Source organism: Heliangelus exortis, chromosome 14 (genome assembly GCF_036169615.1).
Source record: "Heliangelus exortis chromosome 14, bHelExo1.hap1, whole genome shotgun sequence".
In the NCBI taxonomy this organism is placed as follows: domain Eukaryota; kingdom Metazoa; phylum Chordata; class Aves; order Apodiformes; family Trochilidae; genus Heliangelus; species Heliangelus exortis.
Window position 1 is genome coordinate 6,378,637 of NC_092435.1, and position 27,431 is coordinate 6,406,067.

The 27,431-nt window shown below is 52.6% G+C and overlaps 2 protein-coding genes across 2 annotated transcripts in view; one reads left to right on the forward strand and one right to left on the reverse strand.

The window, feature by feature from the left end:
* RBMX (RNA binding motif protein X-linked) overlaps window positions 1-27,431 on the reverse strand; it is a 336,703-nt gene that overhangs the window by 153,010 nt on the left and 156,262 nt on the right. The gene's annotated exons all lie outside the window — the stretch shown is intronic.
* ZIC3 (Zic family member 3) lies at window positions 15,016-17,866 on the forward strand. Its single transcript, XM_071757924.1, has 3 exons — window positions 15,016-16,078; window positions 16,698-16,861; window positions 17,424-17,866. The coding sequence occupies exons 1-3, from the start codon at window positions 15,037-15,039 to the stop codon at window positions 17,604-17,606; spliced, it is 1,389 nt and encodes a 462-aa protein (XP_071614025.1). The 5' UTR covers window positions 15,016-15,036; the 3' UTR covers window positions 17,607-17,866.

A 27,431-nucleotide genomic window follows, 5' to 3' on the forward strand; every position in this document is an offset into this window, starting at 1 on the left:
AGCAGCACGCATCTGCCCTTGTGTCTGCTCTCAGGATTCCTTCTGCTTGGGCTCATCCCAAACTTCTCATTTTAAGTTTCCTTCTTTCAAAGATTTTTCTCTAGTAAAAATCAGTGAACATCTCCATAGGGTTTGTTAACATGAGTTGTTTAATGGGAAGATCCTTTCCACACCTGACAAAGGTGAAAGCCCTCAGTACGGTTTCATAACCCCCACCCTCTCTCTGTCCCTGTGGTGTTTTCTGCTGGCACAGCACAGCAGCAAGCGTGGAGCGAATATGGGGTGGAACAGCTTCAGTTAGGTCACTGCATGACAAACAGCTTAAAATACCTCCCTTCTTAGAATCCAGTGAAAGCTGTTCTGGGGACTGGGCTGCCAGATCAGATCCCCACTACCTGGGCAGCGCCTGTCAAGGTTGTAACTCAATGCTGACTGCATACTCTCTTTTCTTCTCTTGCAGTCTGCACTGGAGACCTGAAGACAAATGAGACCAGTTGGGTGCCAACAGCAACGTGATGCTGAGGGGAGAGAGGGGCCCCTCCAAGTGCAGCAGGAGGAGGAAAGTCCCCAGTGCTGTTGGCCCAAGTAGGGATGTGGTTCCTGCTGCCACTCCCTGGCGTGCAGCCCCTGCTACCCTCACCCGGCCCAGATGTTCCCTTCCACCCACAGACACTGAAAGAGCCTGGCAGGCTCTGGGGGAGTGCAAGCAATGGGATAACCGAGTGGAAGAATGCCTCTTGCTTAGGAGAGGAAGCTGCCACAGAAAAGCCCAGCTCACCAGCATTGGCTCTGCAGGCAGCTGCAGAATCAGGCTCTGTGTCAGCACGAAGATGAGCAAGGGCAGAGAGACCCAGCTTGGGGCTGCCAGAGAGTTTGTGCTTTCCCCTACTCACTGCTCTTGAGTTTTTGAGCTGGATCAGCAGCCTTACATTGCAGCGTGATTTGGCTGTATTATCTCGGCAGGCTCATGTTATGCCTCTTCCCCCCCCTAAAATATGAACATACAGTGAGAGTTTTATGGACAAGATAATGTGTTTTGGCTGCATGAAACAGTGCATTCATCCTATAGGAAAAAAAATTAATTTTGCTCTGAATTCCACCATAACCAGACAGCTCTCCGTTTAAACCCTGCCTAATAAATCAAAGCAATGTCGAGTCCCATGCACAGAACTGAAGTGGTTTCTTAAAGCAAATTTGGCAGGAAATAAGTCATCATCTTAAAAAGCCAGCTCACACTCCATGTACAGTACACCACCAAGTCTTTCCTAAAATCTGCAAACAGGCACGAAGATAATTTTGTGAAAAACAAGGAATCTGTGAGCTCTAGTAATGCTCTACGAGATAGGCCGTGTCATTCTGTTATTAAAATCACACATAACTTTGTTGAAGAAATCACCCTGAGAGTTATCTTCCACTCTCAAGCTTGCAGTGCCTGGGTACTCAACTATCACAAGGGCCATTAATCTGGCTTCTTATAAAAATAAGGTCATGCCCGTATCACCACTTCCCTCTGCGTTTTTCCCCTTTCTTCTTTCATGCTCAGCGAACATTGTTATTTTTTCTAATTTTTTTTTTTTCCCCCAGCCTTCCTTTCTAGTTTCTATTTCTATCGTGCAAACATGCCATGGCAAAGCGATGTAAGCAATGCATAATATATTTGCAGTAATGTATGATTCATTTACTAGCTTTCATAATTAATGCAGCTGTGTTTTACATACACAGTACTTCCTGCATGCATTTTATGATGTGAACACTCTTCAAAATCTAATAAAATGTAATCCATTAAAAACAATAGTACTGTTCCTGTGATGAGATTTGTGTGCAGTTTTGCAGCAGCTACAGCAAGAACTCGGTGCCGAGTTTATATTCTAAACACCAATTTTATGTTGCTATTTTATGCAGATCCTAATTCTCAAGGTGGAAATTATTATAATGATATATATTATTATAGTTATACCACAGTTGGTCTGGGTATCATCTGCTTTCATACCCTGAAAACTTTCCAACACAAATAATTTTTCTATCTGCTGTCTGGAGCTCAATAAAAAAATATGAAATTATGCTGAGGTTATGAAGAAATATGTAGAAACTCTACAGCGGCATCTGTAAAATATCAGCTAAATAATGCCAACATCTTCACCTCCAAAAAATTCATTCTTGCCTGAGGCTTGGAGGGGCTGAGATCACACACAGGCTCTTGGTCTGAGCCCCAAGACCCTGTTCCCAAAGATATTTGTGCATTTAATTGCCATCAATATCAGCAAGAGTTAGGAACTGCCAAAGAGCTCAGACCATGCACTTTATTTACACATTATTCTCTTCCTATCGAGGACTTGAGGACCCAAATTATTTTGCACCCCACAGAGAAGAAATCTGACGTAGCCATTTGTGTGCTGTTCCTTGACACATTGTTCCAGACGGCTGCATTTGGGAGCTTTTAATTTCCTATCTACATACCAAAAAATGTGTATAAAATAATTTCCAGCAACAAAATCTCCATCTAAGAATTAATGAATCTAACATGCATATGCTGAAAATTTAAAATGGGTATGAAAGATGAATATAATTTCCAGTGTAAGGCTAGAAATTCTCTTCCCATCTCTCCAGATACCAGGCTGAAATTTTGCCTGCTTTCCTTCAGCTGAATCCTCATTAAACCTGATGGGCACAACCCACCCCAGCTCAGCAGTAATGTGTGGTACCTCTGCCAAGGCTCTGACCCCAGACTGGGGCAGCCAAATGAGCCCAGTGCTGCTTGAGCATCCACACTTCAGCCCCTCACAGCACCTGGGTGCTGCTTCAGCTGTCAGCAGGTGTGGAGCATCACTGACCTGAGTGAGTTAAGCCTGGGCTTGTGTCTGGTGGGGTGAGGTTTGCAGTGTGAGTGTACCTGTGATAGTGAAATGTAGGATTTTCTGAATGCTGCTGGTTGGGACAGCAGGAGGATGGTGATAATTCCAGCGTGACTCCAACCCACCGGTTTTGCTGGACTTGCCTTGGGATTTCCCTGAAGGATTTGAGACGTGCTTTTTTCCCCAAAGGTATTTAAGCACTGTTTTTGGACTTGGTTGTGTCTCTCCTGGTGAATGGTTCCCTGCTGAGGCAGCTGCTTGTGCTGCATGGGCAGCTTTGGTGTGACTCTGAGAGTGGGATTGGTGAAAATCTAGGGATGAGCTGGGCAGTGGCTGATGCTGCTCCAAGATGGGGAGGGAGCATGTGCTCCTGCCAGCCATGCCTGGCTGGGATTGCTGCTGCAGCTGGGAGCTGCTTCATTTCCCCAGTGTGGGGCTGAAGGAAAGGTGGAAAAAAAACCTTTCACATGGTAAAATGAACTACAGACCTTCAGACCCAAATCCTACCATTTAGAGAGATCAATACCACCCTTCCTGTTGGGAAGGGAAATTCTCAGCTGCAGCAGCACAGCTCTGATGTGCTGTGTCCCTCTCTAGGGTGAACCCACCCACCCCTCATGTGGAATCCTGGTCTTGGGGGGGAAGAAATGCCACCCCCCAAAGTGCCCAGCCTTGTGCTTGGTCACCTCTCACTTTGAGTGCTATAGGGAGGTGGTGGGAGCAGTGGTAAGGGATGGCTGGCACCATGCCCTCCTGGCAACTCAGGAGGAGGCTGATAAAACTGGTCCTTTCTGATGTTTTCTAGTTCAGATGGAAGAGCTGTATTTTTTTCTCTCTCGCATTTGATAAGGCTTATTTTAGCACCGAGTTGTGCAGACTGCTTGTATGCCTGGGACTGAAGGTTATCCTGGGGTTTTTTTCCCAGATTTTGGATGTTTGCATGCTTATTTTCATTTATACTTGTTTTTTCTTTTTTTCCTTTTTTTTTTTTTTTTTTTTTTTTTAAGAAATGCTGAATTAATTGTTTAGACGAGAATATCCCTGTAAATTTATCATTGTGGCATGTAAATGTTCAAGAAATGCAAAAAAAGCAGAGGGGGAAGGCCTGAAACACTAATGCTGTTCTGAAACATAAGCATTTGAAAACTGTGCTTCAAGTGAGCCTCCTCAATACTGGAGCCCTGGGGGTGACTTCTGCCTTTGGCAGGTGTGTGCAGGTGATGCAGTGCCTTTCCCAGCACCTGCACCTTTTTTGTTGCAGGTGCTTCTGTCACAGGGTCCCTTCTCCTTCTGCTAAAAAAGCTATGGGGGCTTCTCACCCTGGGCAGGCAAATCCCCTCTGTCAAATCTGTGCAGAGCCCCTGGGAGTGGCAATAGTGACAACATCAAGGTATGTGACAATGGGGGCTGCACTGTGGCTCAGACTGGCACAGGAGCTTGGCCTCGGTGTGGGGTGCTGCCCCTCAACCCCATCCAGGAAAGTGCCACATCCGAGCTCTGCTCTCCAGTGTCTGAACAGGCTGTGTCCTTAAAGGGTGCGATTTCTCTGGGATACACTCAGGTGGCCTCCTGTCCCGAAAGGCTGATCTCCAGCTGCGAGGTCTCTGCCCCTCCAAACACCTCCTCTCGGCATGGTGCCAACCCTGGACCCCCAGACAGCACTGGCTCCAAGTCTACCCCCAGACAGCCAGAGAGAAGGGGCAGAAAGTCACCTTTGAGTGCAGTTTGGGGATGGAGGAGCACACAGCTCAGGAGGAACCTCCTGGGAATGCAACAGCAGCTCTGGCACATGCGGGGAGCTCTGGATGGTCCCCCTAAGTGGCCTGACACTGTGGCCAGGAGGGCTGAGACCCTGTTAAAAGCGTTGCTTTGGAGGAGGGTCAAAGGGACAAATTTTTGAGGGGAAGGGGGGAAATGCGGGATAAATGCTGGACCCGGAAGACCTTTACTCTGTCTGATGTGGAGGAAAACTCCCAGCGGCGTTGAAAGGAAACAACTAATTACTGCTCATATGGAGCTGGGGAGACATGACACGAATGGGGTGGGGCTGGAGGCTGCAGACCTCTTGGGGAAAGGGAGTGAAGAGGGGCAGGGGGCTGGGGCGCTGCCGGCAGCAGCCCCTCTGCTCGCCCCCCACCTCTGCCTTGCACTATGCCGGGGGTCCCGGAATGGGGTATCTCTGGGGTGGGGGGTTCCCCAGTCCTGTGCAATCAGTGTGCGGAGTGGGAAGGGTTGGGTGGGTGGAAGGGTTGGGTGGGGTGCACGCAGGGGCTTTCCGCGGGCGCGGAGCCGCAGCGGCGATGCCAGAGAGCGTCTTCCTGCAGGGCACGGGGTGGGTCCCGGCATCCAAAGTGCCAAGGATTTTAGGGTTTTAAATTATATATGTATTTAATCATATTTTCCCCCGGCACCGTTAAGTCCCGGCTCCATTTGCACCCTTAGTTCTCGTCTTTTCAAGGCGGGTTCGGTAGAGCCGCCGCCGCCCGTGCGTTAAACGAGAAATAAAATAGAAATAAATGTCCGCATCTGTCCCCTTTTAGAGGCAAACGGCAAAATAATTTCGTGTCTCCCGGTCCGGTCAGGTCCCCCCAAGGACCGTGTGGAGACCTCAAAATCTGGGGAAAACTTGCAGCCCTCTCCTGCAAACGAGGGGTGCTAAATCTTACGAGATAAAATGACGGAGCAAAGAGGTGGAGGGGGAAATCTCTGTGAACAGGTTGAGCCTTTGTGCCCAGGTCGCCTTGGAAGGCGGAGGGGCATTGGGGGTGCCCGTCCCTCCCTCTTCCCCTTTCTGTGGTCTCTGACACGGTGACATCAAAGGACCCGCCAGGGAGGTCTGTGCACAGCCGTGTTCCCCAAATTTGCCCCTAGGAAGAGAGACAAAACCAGGCGATATTAATATATTACCAAACGGCGGAATATTGAATGTTTCTTGTACGTGCGCGTTGCCAGAGGTTTGCAGTTTGTCTGAAAACACCCGGAGCTGGAGGGAAGGGAGGGGGATTTTAATATAAACCATTTGCCACTTGTCTTCAATTACGGTCTAGAAATTCACCAAAAAGGAAGAATGTCTATTTTTTTTCTCACTTGCTGTCGGGATCAAGAGGTAGACACTGCGCCCCTGAAACGGTTTCAGGGCTTCTCTTTAGGAGAAAGGAAACACAGGCGGTATTGTCGCGATCTGTGTCGCGTCGCCGGCTGCGGGGGGAGCCGAGCCTAGCTGACCGCCCTGCCCCCCCTGCCTGACCCGCCGGTGCCTCATGCCCCGGAACACACTTCACCGAGCTCCGCGGTTTTATCCACCCCCTTCCCTCTTCTCCGCCCGGAGCCGGACCTCCGACGGGCCGAGGGACACGGGAGCAGCGGAACGGGGAGAGGCGGCTCCAGGGGCCCGGGGGCTCGGCACGGCGGCTGCCCGCAGCTCTCGGTCAGGGGTTGGCGGGGGGCGGTACCCTCAGATTTTTTTCCCCAGTGTTATGGGGGGAGCCCCAAGCCGCCGGGGTTTCTCCCTCCCCGGGGCTGGGCAGCTGCGGAGCCTCTCGTCACCGTGTCCCAGGCAGGTGATGGGCACCTCGGAAGCTCATCCTCCCCCTCCCGCCCCGATATTTCCCTGCATCTTAGTGTCCATGACAAATAGAGCCAGAAAAAGGGGGAGGAGGGAGAGAAAGACATGCACACAATAGCCAGGCAAATTGTTAGCAACTCTGGCGTTTGGGGAAGCCGGTACTGTAACTGCGCTCTCATCAGTCACCGCTCCTGAAGTGATAGTAAAAATGCATCTAAACATGCTGCGGTGTGATATATAAAAGCACAGCGGGATGAGCTGCTTTCCAAAAAGGGACTTGGTGATTGGATATGCCTTGGCATGATTGACAAGAGCTTAGTTTGGTAAAGAGAAGACACGCAAGCTTTCACAGCGGGATTTCTTTTCTAAAATATATCACACTAGCCTTTGAAAAGCGCCGCACACTATAAGGGAAATAAGGTTGCTTTATAGTGCGCTGACATTTCTTTAAAACACAACTAAGATCAAAAAAAGAAATAAAATGTGTTCCAAACACAATGTTTTAATTAGTTTATTCTGTGCATTTGCTTTTATCTGGTGTATATATCACGGATCCCCACCCTTTAATTAAAACAACTGGCTGCCTATACAACAGCAGAGACAAATGCTTAACTTTCTCCTTTGTATCTACAAGCAAACGCAATTTACTACAGCTCTCAGAAGACTTTTTAAAATAAACGTGGACGCCTTGAAAGCTATCGGGGAACGGGCTAAGGTAGCGGGAAATGGCTGTTTCCTGGCTTTCAGAACTTGAGAGGACCCGAGGTCCCGCGGCCAGCCCTGCCCTCAGCTCTGTCCGCTCTCAGCTCTGTCCGCTCTCAGCCCTGCCCGCAGCCCTACCCGCACCGCTCACCCGACGGCCCTGCGGGCTCGCAACCCTGCTGAGGGAATTTAAACGCAACGAGGGCGCATCGCTGCCTTAGCTGAGAGACGCAATTAAAGGGCTACGGTGGGGCTTTCAGTCTGCTTGGGTTATTTTTGGATTTGTTTTGGTTTCTCCTTATTTTTCTCCCTCTTTACGCTTTTCTTCCTCTTCCATTTTTTTTCTACCCCTTTTTTTTTTTTTTTTTTTTTTTTTTTTTTTTTTTTTTAGAAAAAATATTTTATTTTTTTTAGTAGGTCCCTGTTTGAGCCCCGGTTACAGCAAGCTCTCCTCCCCCCTCCCGGGCACCGCCCGTTCCGGGGTCGATCACTTGATGCACCTTTTCTATCGCGGTCTCCCCCGCCTCTGCCCGACGAGGTTCTCGTTACGGAACTGATACTGCGGGGCGAGGAAAAAAAGTCCTTTAAGAGGCATCGAATCCTTCACCCCTTGGCAAGCACAGCGTTTACAGGCGGGTTAATTGTTACAGGGGGCCTCACCGCTGGCCCCCGCGCCCAGGGTGCGCTCCCTGGGCGCCCGCGTCCCGCAGCGCGGGGCCTGAGCAGGGCGGTGGTGGAACCATGCTGCCTCGGGGGTGTTCGATAGGAAAAATAGGGAAGAGAGGGTCAGACCGGCGAGGGGTTGTCTGGACGTTTCGGCATCAAGAGCGGAGCTGGCTCTCTCCGCGGCCGCAGGCAGGGGTTGAATGACCCTGGTGCAAATCTGGCCCCCGATAAGGCGGGGAGAGGGAGCATTTGGGCAAGACCCTCGCCCCGCTGCTGTTATTCGCCCCGCATTCGTCCCAAAGCTTCGGGAGGGATTTTATCGGTGAAAGAGGCTGCCGTTGCGGGACTTTTTAACTCAGGAAAACGCGGGAGGGCTAAGCCCGGTTTCTCCCGCAGCTGTGGCCACCCAGACCTCCCCGTGCCCGTTCCCTGTCAGTGTTGCGGGATGGAGGGGTCTCTGGAGTGCTTCGCTCCCTTCGTTGGCGAAGGGAGAGGGGCAGGCGGCGAACAGAGAGGGAGCGGCTCCTACCCCGCATTCTTGTTGCGGCACTGCTATTCCCGCAGAGGAAAAAAACCAAAGGAAATGGGCACATCACTCCAAAGGGACGGCGGGGGCTGGTCACTGGGCACGAGGGTCGGAGGGGGACTCGGTTCGTTCACGACACCTTGAGGAAAGCCCCCAGTGGGTGAGGGGAGAGTCGGTGGGTGATGCGGACAGAGAGAGAGGATGGCGAAAGGCTAGTGCGGGAAACGGCACAGCCCTCGTTTTAATTTTTTAAAGGACTTAAAATTGTTCAACACGTTGTTCCAACACGTCCTAGGGGCTCGAGAAATCGTGTCCCCGTCTGTAGGGGATGCCTGGTGGCTCCACATCCTCAGTGCCCACCAGTAGGGTGCCCGTCGGTGCGCTGGGACAGCGCTGCCGGAGTGGACACTGGGTCCATGGCCCGACCCCGCGCTCTGGGGCCGGAGAGACCCTTCACACCTCGGCCAGACCCAAATTACTACCCTACAGGCTACAGGGTCACGCCGCAGTTCGCCGACGGTGTGGCACCAGACGGGTCCTCTCCGGGGAGTCCTGATCGGTCGCAGTTAGCAGCCCGGGGCCGCGGGCAGTGCCGACCCTTCAGCTCTGGGCCGCGGCTGTGTCCAGTGTTAGGGAAGAAGAGCTGCTGGATGCAAGAGGAAACCCCGAGTCACAACACATCCCAGGACTCCTGGCAGCGGGAGAGAGCCCGAGGCCCGCGGCACATCCCGGGGGCTTGCAGTGTGTCGGATGTCTCCGCAGCCTCCATGGGGACCTGCTGCAGGTTGGGGGATATCCCCAGGACCGGCTTGAGGCCTCACCCCAGAGCCTGGCAGCATCCAGCCCTTGGCCAAAAGCAGCTGGAGACCGTGTTCTCCGGCCCCTGGGGTTGCCAGTTCAAACGGCGCAACTTGCACCCGGGCAAGAGGTTTGTCGCCAGGGATGACACCTGCTGCGAGGTCCCGGGGCTGGTCGTCGGGTAGAGGCGGGAGAGATGGCAAGTAGTGACAGGGCCCCAGGCCCACGGACGAGCTGGACTGGCTCTTATTTGGGGACGGAACTCCATGTGCCTAGGCTGTTGCGTCCTCCACGGTGCGCCTGGGGCAGGTGAGGAGGGCCCCGGCTGTGCCCAGGCAGGGGTGCGGGGCACCGCCGGGAATGCTCTGAGCCGCCCGGGGCACCGGCAGCCGTCGGGTCCGGTCCGAACCCTCCGCAGCGCCGCCTCGTGCCCGGCCTCGCTCCCCTTCCCCGGCCTTGGGCTGAAGAGGCCTCCGCGGCCGCGGTCTCAGCTCCGCTCCCGACCCTCCTCGTCGGGGCCGGAAGGTTTCGGGATGGGGGAGAGGAAGAAGCTTGATGTGGGTTCCTCCGGGGATCCATGCAGGGCCCTTCCTGCCCTTCCCGTCTCTTTATCCCCAGAAACTCCTCAAAGCATCGCCACGCTGCGCTCGCTGCAGGTCAAACCCCAACCAGAATGCGTCCAGGGGAACCCTACGGGTCCTCCCGGCCCACCTTGGCTCGCCCTCGGGTGGAGCGGGTCGGCTCACCTCAACCCTGCCCCGGGAAGGAGCCGGGTATCCCAGCTGAGGGCTCGATAAGAGAGAGTACGCGGGCCCAGCGGCCCCGGCACGCAGGGAAGGGTTTCCCGCCGGCTGATGCCGGGTTGGCGGCTCCCGAGGCCGGGATGCCTCCCCGGAGCCGGGGGCTTGCGGTTGCCCCTCAGGGCTCAGTCACGCAGAAAGGCTGACTAAAGTCTGTGTCCCCCGCAAGAGCGGGACAATAGAGCCACCCTCCGGGTCACAGGTCGCCTCCTCGCTGATTGAGATATTCGCCACTTCCCCCCACCCCCTCGGCTCCTCGGAGGCGCGGGGGGGATCTCAAGGGGGCGGCCAGAGGACTAAGATGCTCTCGACCGGGCCAGGGTACCGAGGGCTCGGTTCCTTCTCTGCCTGGTCCGAGGTCTGCACCCGTGCCCCGTACCAATGGTTTTGCCCGGGGCTTTTTCCCCCTTTCAGATTGTGGCCTTCCCCGGGGTCACTTCTGTCACTCCGGTGCGTGGCCATCCCGGTGCGGGGGCATCCCAGGGCGCAAGGGGAGGCTCCGGCACCCCGCAGGGCTGCACCCAGTCCCCGCCATCCCCTGCCCCTGGGTTTGCCTCGGCCGCTCTTGGGGCGACTGGACCCATTAATTCTGCACCAACTCTAAAACGTCCTCGTGGTTTTCCCACTCGCTTCCGAGCCCAACGCTTATTTTTCACGCGTGGTTTTAATTTTGGGGGAAACTCCTCGTTACCACCAAATACTCGACAAACTCCGACACACAGGCAAGGATGCCGGTGCCCGCTCGGCACCCCGGGCTGCAGAAAGGAGCCCACTGGCACCTTTATTTCCTCGCCACTCGGGTCCTTCTGCTCGCCTCTGCCTGGCCTTTGATATTCCTCGCCCCCTCCCTTGCCGGAGTTCAGACCTGTTTACTCCAGCCTCTATCTCTGAAGTTCAAATGTACATGTGCTTCCCTCTCCGCTGAGTGACAGCTACAATGGAAACGTCTCGTTCGCTCCTGGTTTGCATTTAATTACACTGGAGATGCAATATGTTTATGGCAGGAGAAAAACTACTTGTCTTTACGCTTGTTAGGGATATTAATTTATCCGCGATACATTGCGGTTTAAAAGGTATTTAGGGTGTATGAAATATTCCCCTAGCCGGCCGGCTCGCAGCTCGGCGCGGGGGAGATTTTTGTTGCCGTTTTCCCTCGTTTGTTTTGCCTTTTCCTCGCACCGGCGGTGAAAGGGACGAGGGAAAACCGCGGACCCGCAGACCCCGCGCTCCCGGGGCCGTTACCGAAACTTCACCTGCCCCTACCCCGCTGTGAAATCCGCGGTAATCCGAAAGTGCACATTGGGGACCATTTTTCCTCCTGCTCTGCTGGGCCCAAACCGTGCGGTCTTCCCCCTGACAACGGTCTTTACACCATGCCGGGGTGCTGGGACGGGCAGCGTTAAGCCCCAGGGAGGGGGGCAGCACCGGGAGGGGGGGGATATCGAGGGGAAAGAGCCGGGTCCACAGTCGTGCAGAGCATCGCAGGGGCTCCGTGAGTGGATGGACCCGCGAGCTACTTCCCAGGGGTTTTATATTTTTGTGGCTGTTAAATTCCCAAATTATCTCCAAAAAAAGGGGAAAAAAAAAAAAAAAAAAAAAAGGTGATGGATATTCACACGAATATCTGTTTTTGACGTAAAGCAAGATGTTTTTCTCCGCCTTCCCTTGGCGTTGGGAGCACGATGGGAGAAGGGGAGCCTAAGCGACTACTTTTCCGGTTACTGTTTTTTGCACGTTTACAGTTGAGACAGAATTTTTAAAAAAGGAGAGAAAAGCCACGTCCCCCTGACTCTGAAAAAAAAAAAAAAAAAAAAAAAGTAGAATCGGCCAGAAATACCGCTGAATAAAAATGGAATTTAATGAAGTGGTAAAATACGTTCAAATTGTATTATACTTTTTTTTTTTTTTTTTTTTTTTTTCTTTCTTTCTTTTTTTTTATTTTTTTTTATTACAAAAGTACAAGGGGAAGGACTCATATTTAAAAAATAAACACCATTAATGCCATTTTTGGTCCCCGAGACGGCAAAGTCAGGAAACGATGGGTTGTAAATAGTGCCTGACTGCCTGTGCGGAGGCTGCTGGGCGCGCACACCGCGGGCAAAGTTGGCAGACTAAGAAATGGGAAACATATAAAAAAAAGATTTATAGGTTAATTGATGTAGCCCCATCCGCAAGTAAACTGCGGCATGGCAGGAGTAAACTGCGGGAGCTGTTCAGCGAAGCCACCAAACTCTCCCTTAAACGGCGAGTCCAAAACTACGATCGCTTCTTTTTACTGCTGCCCCCGCCCCCCAGGGACACTTTGACCGAAGCCCCGCGGTGCCGCCGCCGCGCAGGGATTTTTCCAAGGCGAAAAAAAAAAATTATATATCTTAATTTTCATTTTTTTAAAAAGTTTCTCCCTCCTTGTAGCCACGCTTGTCCATCTCCCCGGACCGGAGGGTTTCTCCTCCACACAACCACGCAGCCCCGAGTCCTGGGTACCTGGGCAAACAGAGCAGCGCGGCGCGGAGCCCGCTCGCCACCGGGCCACCACCACCGACCCCTGCACATCCCATTAGGGACAGACAATGCTCCGAGCTACACGTGAGGCCTCCTGCACAAGCAGGGGTCAGTCGCCCTCGGTCGCCCCAGGTCGGCGACTTCAGAAGCGCTGCCCTCCCCGGCGCTCAGCTGAGGGGGATAATTGAATTATGCCCCTTTTTTTTTTTTTTTTTTCTCTTTTAATTTTTTTTTTTAATTGGTGGTGGGTGTTGTTGTTACCAAGAAAACCCAACACTTGCGGGAGGTAATTAATTACCCCCCCGTGGCCCTCCAGAGACAGGCAGGTAGAGCCACCGCGGAGCAGCGGAGCACAGCACGGCCCCGGGGGCCGCAGGTCGGTGCCCGACTGTCCCCAGCCCTGTCCCGGCTCCAGAGCTCTCGGATGCACCCCGTAGAGGGCCGCGATACTGCCGGGTTCCCCCCCACATGCCCTCCCCCGCGCAACAGCCGCGGAGTGCAGGGCGGGCGCGCAGCGAAGGCGGCCCCAGCCCCCCGGGCGGGTCCCCCCCCCTCCCGCCTCTTGTTCTGCTGCGATCGAGCACTAACGGCAGCGAGGGACTCACCTTCCAACTTTGGGACTGTTCTTGGCGGCCGTGGCCTGGGAAATTTGAGTGTTTGATGGGCACCAGTGTTACCTCTTAGGAGGGTTTTATATCGGTGGCTTTTTTACCCCCCTTTTCTTTCTTTCCTTTTTTTTTTTTTTTCCTCTTTCTTTTTTTTTCCTCTTTCTTTTTTTTTTTTTTTTTTTTTTTTTCCTCCCTGCAAACCCTAAAATAAAGAATGCGTAGTCTTTGCCGGGGCTGATTGGGGGGAACGATGTGAAAGGGCCGCGGTTATAAAGCGCTGCTTGAAGCGAGCTCTCAATGCGTCTCTGAACTTGATCAGATTTTACGTTTCCTGCAGAGAGCCGGCGGCGAGCCTCAGACCTGCCCAATAGCCAGACTTGGGGGCTCAGCAAATCTCAGGATATTACAATTACAGCCATCTTTCTTTCTGCCTTTTATTTCCACTCTTGCTCCCCATAGTTCTTTGCAAATGCTTTCCAGAACAGAAAATGAGTGGATTTATAGCGCTGTCTGCAACTGATAATTGTTCCAAGGCAGAACGCTGCCTTTGCAAAATAAAATTAAAAAGGAGAAAAGAAAAAAAAAAAAGAAAATGAAAAAAAAAGGAAGAAAGAGGAGGGAAAGGGAAAAAAAAAAAAAAGGGAAAAAAAAGAAAAAGAAAAGATAAACGAGTGTAGGAAAAACAGGGCGCGGGAGCCGCTGTGCCTGGCGCTGCCCGACCGTGCTCCGCGGGTCGCCGGGGAGGGAGGGGACGGAGCCCCTCTGCCTGCGGAGTGGGGCGCGACCCCCGCCACTGCCCGCGCCTCCTCCCCTGGCCGGGAGCGAAGGAGAAAGCGGCAGCTGAGCTGGGGCCGGCGAAGTAAGACCCGGCCCGGGCAAACTGCAGGGGAAAGAGCGGGCTCTCCCCACTCGGCTCGGAGCAGTTCTGGCTCGGAGCAGCTCTGCCCTCGTGTTTAGTCACGAAAGAAAAAAACATTAATTGAATTTATTTATTTATTTATTTATTTTAGAGAAAAGGACACAGAAACAAACCCAAAGATCGACGGACCGCGGGGTGGTTTTTTTTTGTTTGTTTTGTTTTTTTTTTAACAAGCTTTTTATTTTTGAGGCAGCGCGTCAGCTTTGCAGCGGATTTATGCCCCTCTCCCATCCCCCCCACGGCTCCCGGGGTGACCGTCCCGCAAGTCGTGGGGCGGCGGGGCGGTGGGAAGTGAGTGGGGGGGGAAGGGGGGCACCGCGCTGCACGAGTGGGGCCGGCGGCGGAGGAGAGGACGGGGGGGGGGGGGGGGCACGGCGCACGGCCCCGCGGCGGGACACGGGGGGGGGCACGGCGCACGGCCCCGCGGCGGGACACGCACCCTGCCTGCCCAGGGGTGCCCGCTCGCCCCGGGCCGCCCCGCCGGTTCCCGATCGCGGGGCTCCCCCCCCTCACCCCGGGATCTCTCTCCCCCCCTTCCTCCCTCCTTCCCTCCCCGTTTTACCTGCCAGGCGCCCGCACCCAATCAGCGTCCCCGGCGGCGCGGGGCGCGTGCCAATCAAGCATGGCTCCGCCAATGGGAGGGCGGGTGTTTGGTCAGGTGACGCGGCTGTCGGCGGTTCCCCATTGGCGCGGCGCGGCCTGGCCCCGGAGTTGGTTTATGTGCGAGGCGCGGGCGGGCGCCCCGTCAGTGCCCCGACGGCGCCGAGCGGGAGCGCGGCCGCGCTGCGCCTCGCCCTGCCCGGCCCTGCCCTGCCCTGCCCGGCCTGGCGCAGGGGGCGGGCGCCTCTTGGGGGGGGGCGGGTGGCTTTTTGGGGCCGGGTTGGTTTGTTGTTTTGTTTTTTGTTTTGTTTTGTTTTTGTGCCGGACGGGGGGTGCTCGCCTCGCTGCCCGCCCGCGGACCGGGGCCGTGCCCGCCTGCAGCGCGGGGTGTGTGGCGGGGGGTGCGTTTTAGGGTGGTTTTGTACTATCTGGGGGGGCGGGCGGGAGGAAGGGGGTGGGGGGGGCACAGGCTGCCGTCGCGCCGACGGCCCCGCGCCCATGACGATGCTGCTGGACGGAGGGCCGCAGTTCCCGGCGCTGGGAGTGGGCGGCTTCGCGGCGCCCCGCCACCACGAGATGCCGGGCCGCGACGCTGCCGCCGCTGCCGGCATGGGACTGGGCCCCTTCGGGGACTCCTCGCATGCCGCTTTCAAGCTGAACGCTGCCCCGCACGACCTCGCCGCCGGGCAGAGCTCGGCGTTCACGCCGCAGGCGCCGGGCTACGCTAGCGCGCTGGGCCACCACCACCATCACCACCATCACGCCGGCCAGGTGCCCTCCTACGGCGGGGCCGCCGCCTTCAACTCCACTCGCGACTTTCTCTTCCGCAACCGCGGCTCCGGTATCGCGGACGCCGCCTCCGGCACGGCGCAACACGGGCTTTTCGGCGGCTCCCCCGGCGGCCTGCACGGCCCCGGCGGCATCCCGGACACCCCGGGCTACCTGCTCTTCCCGGGGCTCCACGAGCAGAGCCCGAGCCACACATCCCCCAACGGGCATGTGGACAACGGGCAGATGCATCTGGGGCTACGCGGGGACCTCTTCGGGCGACCGGATCCCTACCGGGCCGTCTCCAGCCCCCGCACGGACCCTTACGCCGGCGCCCAGTTCCACAATTACAACCACATGAACATGAATATGGGCATGAACGTGGCGGCCCACCACCACCACCATCACCACCACGGCCCCGGGGCTTTCTTTCGGTACATGCGCCAGCCCATCAAGCAAGAATTGTCCTGCAAGTGGCTCGACGAGAGCCAACTCAGCCGGCCCAAGAAGAGCTGCGACAGGACTTTCAGCACCATGCACGAGCTGGTGACCCATGTCACCATGGAGCACGTCGGGGGGCCGGAGCAGAACAACCACATCTGCTACTGGGACGAGTGCCCGCGGGAAGGCAAGTCCTTCAAGGCGAAATACAAACTGGTGAACCACATTCGGGTGCACACGGGGGAGAAGCCATTCCCCTGCCCCTTCCCGGGCTGCGGCAAGATCTTTGCCCGCTCCGAGAACCTCAAGATTCACAAGCGGACGCACACAGGTAAGGCCCGGGGGCACACTCCTCCCGCGGGGCTGCGCGGGTGGGTGTGCGGAGCTGCTGCCGCTCTTGGCCCCCTGCGCGCCTCTGCGGAGGGAGCCATAGAAATGCTAATGAAATCTCATTTTCGGCGACTTCCGCTCCTTTTTATTTTATTTTTAGGCCTGATTGGCGTCTCTCCTAATTAAATCAGCGATACTTTTGTCAAAGTATTTTTATTTGCAGCCCCGTTTTCCCTTCAGCCCTCCGCCCGGGTGGAGGGAAGAAGGGGTGGGGGAAGGCAGGAAGCAAACGTATTTTGGATTGTATCACCGAGTACGTCTTGTAAAACTGTCCAAGCCGCTGAATTTATCTCGGGTCTTCTCCCTCCCTGGGCTCGCCCAGACACCGTCCTTGCCGGAGCCCAGCACGGGCCTGGCAGGAGGTGAATTAAAAGTAACAAAGGCTGACCCAAATTTATCCAGTATGTAACAAACCCTGCTGTCCGTCTTCCCCTTCATCATTTTTGGGGGTGCTCCCTGTATCCCTAAGGTAAGGTGAGCGGAGCAGAGGCTGTCCTGGGAGGATGCAAGTGGGGACAGAGAGGGGAACGGCCCTCCTTCACCCTCTCTGCATTTCACAGGTGAGAAGCCCTTCAAGTGCGAGTTTGAGGGCTGCGACAGGCGCTTCGCCAACAGCAGCGACAGGAAGAAACACATGCACGTCCACACCTCGGACAAGCCCTACATCTGCAAGGTGTGCGACAAATCCTACACCCACCCCAGCTCACTTAGGAAACACATGAAGGTAATCACCCCTGCGCCCCAGCCCTTTCCCCCCTGAGCAGGGAGGGATGCTCAGTCGCTGGCGTGCTCAGGGCTTGTTTCTCCGGGACAGGGCAGAGCTAAGCGGTGCCTACCGCAGCGTTTCACGGTCCCGGCGTGGCCCCAAGTGGTCCCCGGTGTTTAGGCCGTGGCTGGAGCACAGGCTGGGGAAATGGCGTAGTTTCTTTTTGTGCTTCCACCAGCGTAAGCGCTGCCCGGTTTACAGAGCGCGACTTGGTGATGCAGGGCTGTGCAAATGCAGCCTGGCCTGTGGTTGCAGCCCCCCACGCCGGGATGCTGCAGTCCCTCACTCCGGGATGCTGCAGCCCCACACCCCGGAACGCTGCAGCAAAGTGGCTGGGAGCCTAGGCGGGCATTTGCCGCTGGTGTTCGGGGTGGTCCGCAAGGCGTGAGCCTCCTGCTTGCTGGGCAGGGGCCGAGCTGCTGGACCCCAGTGTCCTTTCTGCATTGGGGAGCGTCCGAACTCAGCTCAGCGGGGTGGCGGGGGCCCCAGGCTTGTTCCCATCTCTGCCTCTTGGTTTTAGGTGCACGAATCCCAGGGGTCGGACTCTTCCCCTGCAGCCAGTTCGGGGTACGAGTCCTCCACACCCCCTGCAGTGGGCTCCGCCGGCAGTAAGGACTCCACTAAAACGCCGCCGGCTGCCCTTCAGAGTAACCCTGGCCACAACCCTGGACTGCCCCCCAATTTTAATGAGTGGTATGTGTGAAGGCAGCTGCTGCCCAGCCAGAGACTGGACCAAATGCGTTGGGAACAAGGAAAACAAACAAAAAAAAATAAAGGACAAACCACGCCAACTGCAGCTTGCTCCCATGGAAATGGAGTTTCCACACCGATGACCGAATAGGGCTATACCTAGTTAACTGCCAGGATCCGGAGGGGGGGGTCTTATTATTATATTATAATTATTACTATTTTTTGCAAGCCCAGATGCTGGACTAGCCATGTCCTTTTCTCAGGATTGGATTTTTTTTTATTTTTTTTTTCAGTCGCAGTGGTTTCTTTGATTATTTTTTTTTTCTCCTCCCTGCCCCAGTCCCTCTTCCTCCGATTCCCCGCTTTTTAATTTTTAATTTTATTTTCCTTCTTTCGGTGGGGTGTTGACATGAGGATGAAAATTCTCCTTCGCCTTAGTGGTGATTGTTTAAACTTACAGTCTTAAACCGTGCCAAAGTCCTGTTATATCTTGAACTTTCCTCTCTAGCTCTCCTGCTGCTTCTTTCTCTGCTCTCTTTCTCTTTCTCCTTTTCTCTCTCTCTCCAAGCATTACACTTGTGAATGTATTCTCGTCTGATGGGGTCGGTCAGTATTTTTCAGGATGAGGATGTGGTGTTTATTCTACCAAGATTGTGACGTTTAGTATAACAGTTGCCTTTTTGTAATAACTTTTTTTGTAAATACATATCCATGATGCCATATTTATCGTTCGTAATTTAATTATTGATACAAAGTGCCGGGAACTGAACAATATTTATGGGGGAGAAAAAAAATGTTTTCTAACAAAAAAAAAAAAAAAAAAAAAAAAATACAAAACAACAACAACAAAAAAATTCCAACTCTGTACAGCTTTTGGTTATAACTGCTTTAGCATTAAAAGTTTATTGTTTTGGAAAGAACCGTTTTCGACCTCCTCCGGGGGATGGGGGCATCTGCGGGCGCCGTCAAGGGCCGGGTTCGGCGCTGCCTCCGGAGCCGGGCTGTTGTTTTCTGTTTGGCGGTGCCGAGGGAATCCTCCTCGACGCGGCTTTTTCTCCTGTCCCTTTGTCCCCGCCCGACGGCTGCGCTTCCCTGCCACCTTCCCAAGCGGACGGAGCCCGGGGCGCAGCGCTGCTGCCGGGGGAGAGGAGCCCCGCGGGCTGAGGGGCCGCCTTGCCGGGGGGGCCCCGACGGTGAGTACCGGGCCGGGTCGGCTTAGCGCCCGGCACCCCTGTGCATGCACCGCGGGTGTGCGTGGGCTGGCCCCGTGCTGTTTGCCGGGGGATCCCGGGACGAGTTCGCGGCATACCAGACTTTCTCCATTATCGTCTGGTTTTGTGTTTTGTCGTTTTTATTATTATTATTGTTGTTACTATTATTATTATTATTTTGTATATTTCTGACTAGGATGCAGAAAAGCCTCCCCTTCCCCAGGCGAGAAAAGGGGTTGAGCACAGACACCTCTCCCGAGAAACTTCTCCGATGCCGCCCGGGAGTCCCAGGCAGCCAGAGCGACGGTGTCTCCCGCGGCCGGGAGACTCCCGTGTCCCGGGCTCGACCTCCGGCGGGGATGCAGACGGCTCCGGGCTCGGTGCTCCCCGCCACCGCTGCCAGCTCGGGCGTACAGCTCCGCAGCCAGACAGCAGGGACTTTACCTTGGCCTGACCCCCGCTCCGGGGGGAAGGCGGGGACCCGCGCCCCGCACCTCCGCTGACCGGGAGAGACCCCAGACGGGGCCGTCTTGAACTTGACTTGAGGCACTGCGGGAGGCGGGGTGGCCCATCCCCTCCAGCCTGCCCCAGACTTCGCGGAACGAGAAGCCCGCGAAACCTTGCATGCTTTAAAATTAGGTTTAAACAAATCTACCCTCTCCTCCTTCTAAAAAACAAAACAAAACAAAACGGAGAAAGGTGGGTTGCTGTCTCGAAGACTGCACATCTGGAAAAAAAACCCCAACATCCTTTAAGCCCGAGGCCGGCAGGTTTCCTGCTCCTCACTGCCCAGCTTGGTCCCTTAAAATAGTTCCCTTCAAGGTGCCCGCGGCTAGACGTTAATCTCTGCTTCTTTTACGCTGTAAAGTCTTTTTCTCGCTGTGCGCAGAGCTGAGCCCAGGGGCCGGACGCGGAGCGCTGCGGGCCCGGGCCCTTCCCGGGGTGCGAGCGGGGCCGCCCTGCACCGCGGCTGGCCAGGAGGAACGGAGCCGCCGGGTTCTCCTCGGACACCCACCTGGGTCGTGTTCGCGTCTCTCCGGAACGCGCCAGGCTTGGAAACGTGCCGGTAGGCTCGGTTTCGTTACTGCTTTGCTCGGAACCGGGGAGGCGCGGGGTGCGCAGGGCTCTGCGGGTGCTCAGGGCTGGGCGGCAAAGCGCCCCGGGACGGGTCCAGCGGGAGCATCTGGTGCTGTCTGCTCCCCGAAACGCCGTCCCTGAGCCGGGGACTCAGCTGTAGCTGGGGTTGTCTGTCCTGGCAGACCCGTCCCAGGTGCGGCCGGGAGGACGTAGCACCTCCGGGCCCCGCAGGAGCGGTCCCGCCGGGAGCTGTGTGCGGGGAGGCTCTGCTGGTCCCCGGGACCCTCGGGCCGTGCTGGCGGACGTGCCCGTCTGCCTTCCTCGCAGTTGCTTCCTTGGGCTGGCAGCATGGCCCCTAATACCTTCATAGCAAAGACTTACAACCAGGATCCTGGATCATTTGTTTTCACCTGGGTATCCAGCTGGTCTCCTGCCCTAGGGACTTCTCACACCCAGTATGGAGAAGGGGGGAGCAAATTGTTGTCTGCACCCCACTGATATCAGTTCCCACCCCTCCCTACGCCCCCCATAGCCACTCTGCACTCTGCACACGCGCACACACACACACACACACACACACACACACACACACACACACACACACACACACACACACACACACACACACACACACACACACACACACACACACACACACACACACACACACACACCAGTGGGGCATGGATGGGGCAGGGCCAGCCGGGCTGTGTCTATGCTTTGGGAGGAATGGGTTTGGGATAGGTGCAAACAGGCTGTGGCTTGTCTCTGAAATGCTTGCAAAGCATGGGGTTCAGCACCAGCACGGTGAGGTGGGGCAGGAAGGCACAGGATGCTTTGCTGGTAGGTGCTGCTGTCTGTGCAGTGTCTGACCCCCTGGCTGCTGCTGTCCTCTAAGCCTTGGGTGGTAAGGCCAGGGAAGAGCTGTCTCTGTTGAACAGAGACAGGAACAAATAAAGGGTTTTTTTCTGTGAAAAGATGGTTCTTTCCCCACCGCAGGGAGATGTGGAGAATCCTAGAGTGGGAAAGATCCCTTTTCCCAGATTTTGTAGGCTGGTTTTGTGAGGCTGGGTGAAACAGGTCATGATTTTCAATGCCAGGGGCTGGCAGCAGGGACCTGCAGGCATTCCCTGTGCTCCCAGCTCAGGAGAAAGCACTACAGAGCAGGCCAGGGCAGGACAGTGCTGGCAGAGCAGGTGCCATTATAGCTCAGCTTTTAGTGTGTCATTAATAATGGATCTTGTGTTGCACCCCAGAAGAGTCCCAGGACTCTTCACAAAAAAGGGCTATATTCTGCTGTCCTTTCCTAGACTGGCAGCTCCCTTGAAGCTGCTGTGCTTGCTTGTATGAGCAGGATTAGGTGGATTTGCCCCCAGATAAACAGAACTCGGGATGTTTTTCTAAAAGGGGTAATGTTGATTCATTGTGCTATAAAGAATTCTAAGCAGAGGCAGGCGATGAGCTGGAGCCATTCCTTTTCTACCATGCTTTATGAGCCATGAATATTTTGATTCCTTTGGTGTCATTGTTTTTGCATATCTGTCTCTGTGTCGAGTGTAATCCTCTGAAAATAATATATTTTTGTTTTCAAGCTTTGTGTGTGCCATTAACAGCTAGTGGCTGCACATAGTGTGAAGGCAGAGTCTGAAGGCATTTGATCAGGTTGTGTTCAACTGTCTCAGTACTACTGCACCAGGAATTAAGTTCCTATAGTAACTCTGTTGGCTGTAAAGCTCTGAAGCAGTGGATAGGGTGAAGTATTGTGTATTTGCTTTTTTTTTTTTTTTTTTTTTTTTAGTCTGATGTGCCCAGATTAAAAGCACCACACACTAACAGGAGCTCGCTTAGCTGAGCCTATTCCATGATGGTTTGATAAACCATCTCTGTTGTTTATGCTGTTTGTTTGGTCAAACTATATGGAAAATATCTCTGCAGAAATGCTCTCTTGTTTCAGAGAGGTAAAGCTCTAGAGAAGGCCTTAGATTCTTCACAGAACTATATTTTTATTGCGGAGTGTGCTGAAAGAAATAATTTGTATTGTACCGATTGATCTGTAGGTCCCCTGAGCCAAGACATTTGGTTAACCTTGCTATGCCTTTTGTATGAGTAAAAAATATCATCTGTGCCTTGCAAGTACCTGCTCACCTGAACTGCAGTCAGTAAAAATGGCTGGTGACTGAGAATGGCAAAGCAAGGACCTGCCCTGCAGACTCAGTAGGAGATGGTTTAGGATGGCTTTATAGACAGACGTGTTCTGTGCTACCGTGGAAAAACCCTCTGCAGAAAGTGGGGGAGGCTGTGGTCTAAAGAGATGCAGATATATTTTAATATTATGATGCTAAATTTAATTCTCTCAGTAAAGAAGGTTGCATGCTGCTTAGTTTTTCTTTTAGCTGATGCTTTAGTAATGCTTCTCCACTTCAAATATTTGTGTGAAAAGAAACTTAATAAAAAGGTTTGGGGAAAAAAAAGTTTAGCTGAATGATTTTGTTTTGGCAGCTTGTTCAATAGCAGCAGCTTTGAAATTGCCAAAGCTCAAATGCAATGGTTGAATGGGCAATACCTGAGGGAGACTCAGCCTGCATGTTGGGAATTTGTTCCTGCACTTGCTGGGGAAGGTAACCTGACCAGGGAGAGGCAGGAGGTTCGGATGGGGAAAAGTCACCCACAGTCCTGCTGACTGGGGAAGCTGGGAGGCTCAGTGGCCAAAGAGCATAAAGGGTATGTGCAGAATAGGGCTATTCCCAGGGTTCTGTCCTTTTTCAGAGCATTGTATAATCCTGGTTTGGGCCTGCGGTCGTCCCAGAGATAGAAAATGGCTCTTAGGCAGGGTTTTTTTGGGTGTTTGGCAGAGCAGAGCAAGGGGCTGGGCAGAGATCCCAAAGCTTTTGAGGAGGCTGTGCCCTTCCTGTCTTCCAGCGGCTCCAGTGTTTGGGCAGAAACTGATCTGTAGGCAGAAAAAAAAGTGGGACATCATCAGAGTTTGGTATGGGGGGGAAAAAAGGTGTTCTGCTGTGCAGCCTGTGCATTGGGGCTGTGCCCAGGCAGGTGTGGGGTTGTCTCTGCTCCCTGTGCTTCAGGGGGAGCAGTGTGGGGTTCTAGAACAGAAACGACTGTTGTTGTCATGGCCTTTTGCTGGCAGGGTCACAGCAGGGTAGAAAATGTCAGGATTCTGGTTTCTGCTTGCCATGGGCTTGCTGCACTTTTATGCCACAGAGAATAAACACTTTGGGAAGTACAGCTGCAGCCAGAGATGCTCAAGGGTCAGTCAGTCAGCGTGTAGTATTTGCATCAAATAGTGTTACTTACTTATTTATCTCTTCTCTAAATTTCCCCCAAGTTTCACTAAGACACTGTTTCACTCCAAAATGCCGTGGTGTATTTTTTGGTTTGGTTTTGGTGTGTGGTTGTTTTGCTGTTGTTTTTTTTTAAATTCTTTTTGCCGCTTTCGATAGTTCATATAGCAAAATTATTTTACTGGTTTTGGCAAAAAGTTGTTCTTTTGTTTGCTTTTTCTCCTTATTTTAATTTATTTAATGATTTTTTTTTACCTGCTTTCGTAGAACACAGTTGAATTTAGAGTTTCCACCAGTTCGCTGTGTTCTTACTGAAAACAAACAGTGCTCTTGTTTACATTTATCATCCTATTAAGTCCACGAACTTGAGCTTCTCAGTAATTATTTATAACCTCAAGAAAAAAGTAAAACTCATGTTGAAATCAGTGAGAGAAACTCAGTCCTAAGTAAAAAACCCAAATCTGAGTTTGGACTCAAATACTGTCTTTAGTTAAGGAAAAAATCCCTGTGCAGTAGATTATGTGACAAAAGTTCCTTCCATGCATGCAAAGTTTGCAAGGACCAGACTCTGGCTGCTCACTGCTGCAAGGGCTCCTCTTGCTGAGGAAGGCAAATGTTCTCCAGAACACCTGCTTTTCCCATATTTATTTTTACTAGAAAGAAGAGTCTGCAGGAACTTGATTAAGCTCTCAATTGTAAATATATAAAGATTACATTCCAGGCACCCCTGAAGTGAACTGGCTTAATTTGACCAAGAAAAAGAAAAGGTCTTTTTGCTTGGTTTTTTTCCTTTTTTTTTTTTTTTTTTTTTTGGTTTTTTTTTTTTTTTTTGGTTTTTTTTTGTTTGTTTGTTTGTTTGTTTTTGGGTTTTTTTGTGCGTGTGTGTGTGTGATAACTGTAAGACCAAAGGGACATAAACCCATGTTTCAAAGTGGAGCTTGAGTTATCAAGTAATTGATTCTGGAGCTTGACTGCCATTTTTTAAAAAATGAGGCTATTGATAATATTGTAGGAATTGGCAACAGTGCAGCAGTAAAATATAGATTTATTTTTCAACCTTGGCCAGTAGAAGTATTTTAAAATAATGCAGTAAGTGGAGTGATTTGCCTTAATGGCTTTGCAACACTGGTTTTGTTTTAAAAATGGGACACGGATGCGATGTTGCAATCTGCTACTTTTTTTCTGTTTCCTTTTCGTTCTTTGCTGATGTGGAGGAAGAAGGCAGGGAAAGGACCAAAGGAGTTGAAACTGTGCCTTGAAGATACTCCCTGTACCTTTGGGAGGACGCTGGGCTGAGACTAAAATAAAAACTCTCTGTTGGTGCTCACGTTATGTTGCTGAGGATTTGATTTCAGAGGAGTTACCTGACCTTTTCAAAAATCTCATGTTGGAAACAAAATGGAAAACAATAAATATATATGTATCTGTGTAGCTATTAGTTCCTTTTTGAAATTTCAAGCTAAAGTGGGGCATTTTAAGAACTGAGATATGATAAAGAACTTTCTGGGTCCCGCAGTGGGTCATATGCTGGGTGCCTAGCAGAGCTCTGCAAGCCTTGCCTTGCAGCCATGGTTTCTCTGTAACTTTAACACACTAGAATGGACCCTGTAAACTGTATCATGGTGTTTGTAATCAGAGGATAGTGAAGAATACATGTTGGTTCATATCTGGGTCTGTAATAGTGTAATAGTCCCAATTTTAGGATGTGGCCACTCGATCATCTCTTTAGAAATTTATAAAGCAAACTCAAGCAACTACAGTACTAGTGCAAATTTTTTTGTCATTTAATTAATTCTTGTCATTTAATTTTCATCCAAGCTTGGGACAAAAAAAAAAAAAAAAAAAAAGTGTTTTAGAGAATACAATAGTTTCTATCAGCATCTTGGTTTTATCACAGTTATATTTCTAGATTTCCTTGTTTCGCTGTAGGTTAAGAAATTGTTTCCTTCCAGACTGACAGTCAATTGCAGTGAAAAAAAGAAGCATAAATGCCCCCTACAAAGTTTAAAATCACATATGCATCAGTAAAACATTAATGTCCTGGAAATATGTTTTCTTTTCTCAGTATTTTTCTGTTCTTAATCTCGGACAGTCTTTACACAAAAGCTTGTCATCAGTGCCGCCGCGCCGGTCAATCGCGCCTGGCAGAGAAGCTGACACAAGGAAGGGGCATTGGAGAAATACTGCATTTCATAAACACACTCACTGGAGCATTAGGAGAACAAACATGTGGTTTTATGAACATAGTTATAAATATTTAAACATGTAAAATGAAAATGTTACTAAATGTCTGCTTTTCATTATCATTCGATGAACATTTTCATTCTTGGAAGCGTTGCTAGCTGTCTACAGAAAATGATCACCACCCCCTCCCCAGAATGAATGATGTGTAATGCGAAAACGTGTTAAAATGCACAGTTGTTTGTAATATCTTCTACTAAAGTGGAAGACATTCTACCAAATTTGGTATTCTACTGAATCACAAAATATTCTTGCCCAACAAACAGGGAACCATCCTGCTTCTGTCAGCAACTCGCTTGCTAGATGTTATGAAAAATCTAAGGACGGTTTGGAAAATATAAGATGTCATTCAGCATGTTTGGAGTTGTGTCCTGCCATTCTTTCTTCGGCAAAATTCCTACAGAAGTCAACCAAAGACGCGGCTGCTGATTTTATCATTATTAACATATTATTTTGAAGTGTCAACAAGTGTTGGAAGTGTTCCGTGTGCCTCCGCGGAAGGGCTGGGAGGCTGCCGTAGGAAGTTTGGGGTCTGCCCCTTGGCCGGGGCCCTCTTGGTGGGTTTGAGGCTGCGCCTTTAAATAGGACGGTAGCGAGCAGCAGAGGATACGGGTTGTGCAATTTAGCTTGCGTGAGTGGAGGCCTGTGAGAAAGCAGTGGCCACGCTGTGCATCACTGTTCATAATAAGGCAGGTGTCTGATTCCTCAGATCCGGCGTAGTCAGCCGTCTCTCTTGGCTTCAGTTCTCCCCCATCAGTGCGTCCCCACCGTGCTCTGACTGTGCCGCATATGTCATGAAAGAAGATGCCAAATGATTTATTTGCTTATTTATTTATTTATTTACTTACTTCTTGCCATGCACCGGGAAACCCGTTGCATATTAGGCACATATTTAATCTTGACTGTCGTGAGTTTCTGCCACGCTCGGTGGAGTCACGGCGTCCCCTGCCCTGGCACACAGGCACGCACGCGCGTGCTGTTTACTATTCTTCCTGCAGTTGCTCCCACCAATAAATCTGCACTTGCTGTAGCCAGGATGGAAATCTTTAAGACAAAGGACTTGAATGGGCAGTTTTTTTATTGCTGTGATGGAATAGAAGGCCCCAAGCTGGGGGCTAGTGCATGCATGAATGCTGCCCCCCTCGGCTTGGTACAGTCTCTTACTAGCGCTCTACCAGCCCCAGAGACTGTAAAAGGGAGAGGGCCCCAAGGCTGATATTTCCCCATTTTGATACTCGCTCCCATGGCTGCAGCAAATCCCAAAGAAATGACGGCTGAGAAGTAAACTTGGAGAAAAGCGTGGAAGGGCAGGCTGTTGGGCAAAGCAGAGGATGCCTGGGAGGGCAGCACAAAAACGTGGGAATGAGGAAAGGAGGAACAAAAGAGATGTGGGTTGGCGAAGGAGGAATAAGGGAGTGAAAGGAGACCAGGCTGGTGCAGCCGTGAGGAGCTGCTCCTTGTCCTTCTGTGTGAATACACCCAGCTGAGCCTTTTGCATTTGCAGGCTGTGCAGGCAGAGACCCCACAAAAGTGTGTGAGCCTCTGGAGACGTGCACAGGATGTGCCCTGTGGGAAGCAGCGTGTGGTGCTTGGGGAGAGGTACCCTCCATGCTACACAAGTTCTGGCTCCCACGACAAAGCTGTGCGTGGCTATTGGCCGGTTCCAATGCCTGGGCTGTGGGACGTGGCTGGTGACAGAGAGCCCTTGGTGATCTAGACCTGAGCTATGAAAGGGAAGGAGTGAGCTGGCAGCTTCATGCCCACCAGGCTGGGGACCAGGGGGACTGCTCCCCCATATTCCCTCCATTCTTGGAGCCCCCAGCCCAGGTCCTGCTGCGGTGGAGGGACCAGGGCTTGTTTCTCAGCAGCAGGCGTGATGGGGCTGTGCTCTATCCACTTACGTCAATGCAGACCTTTCCATGGACTCCAGTCTGGGTTGGATCAAGGCTTGCATGATTGTGGCCCTTGTGCATTTCAAAACTGTGTTAATCTATATCTGGATCCCAACGGGGG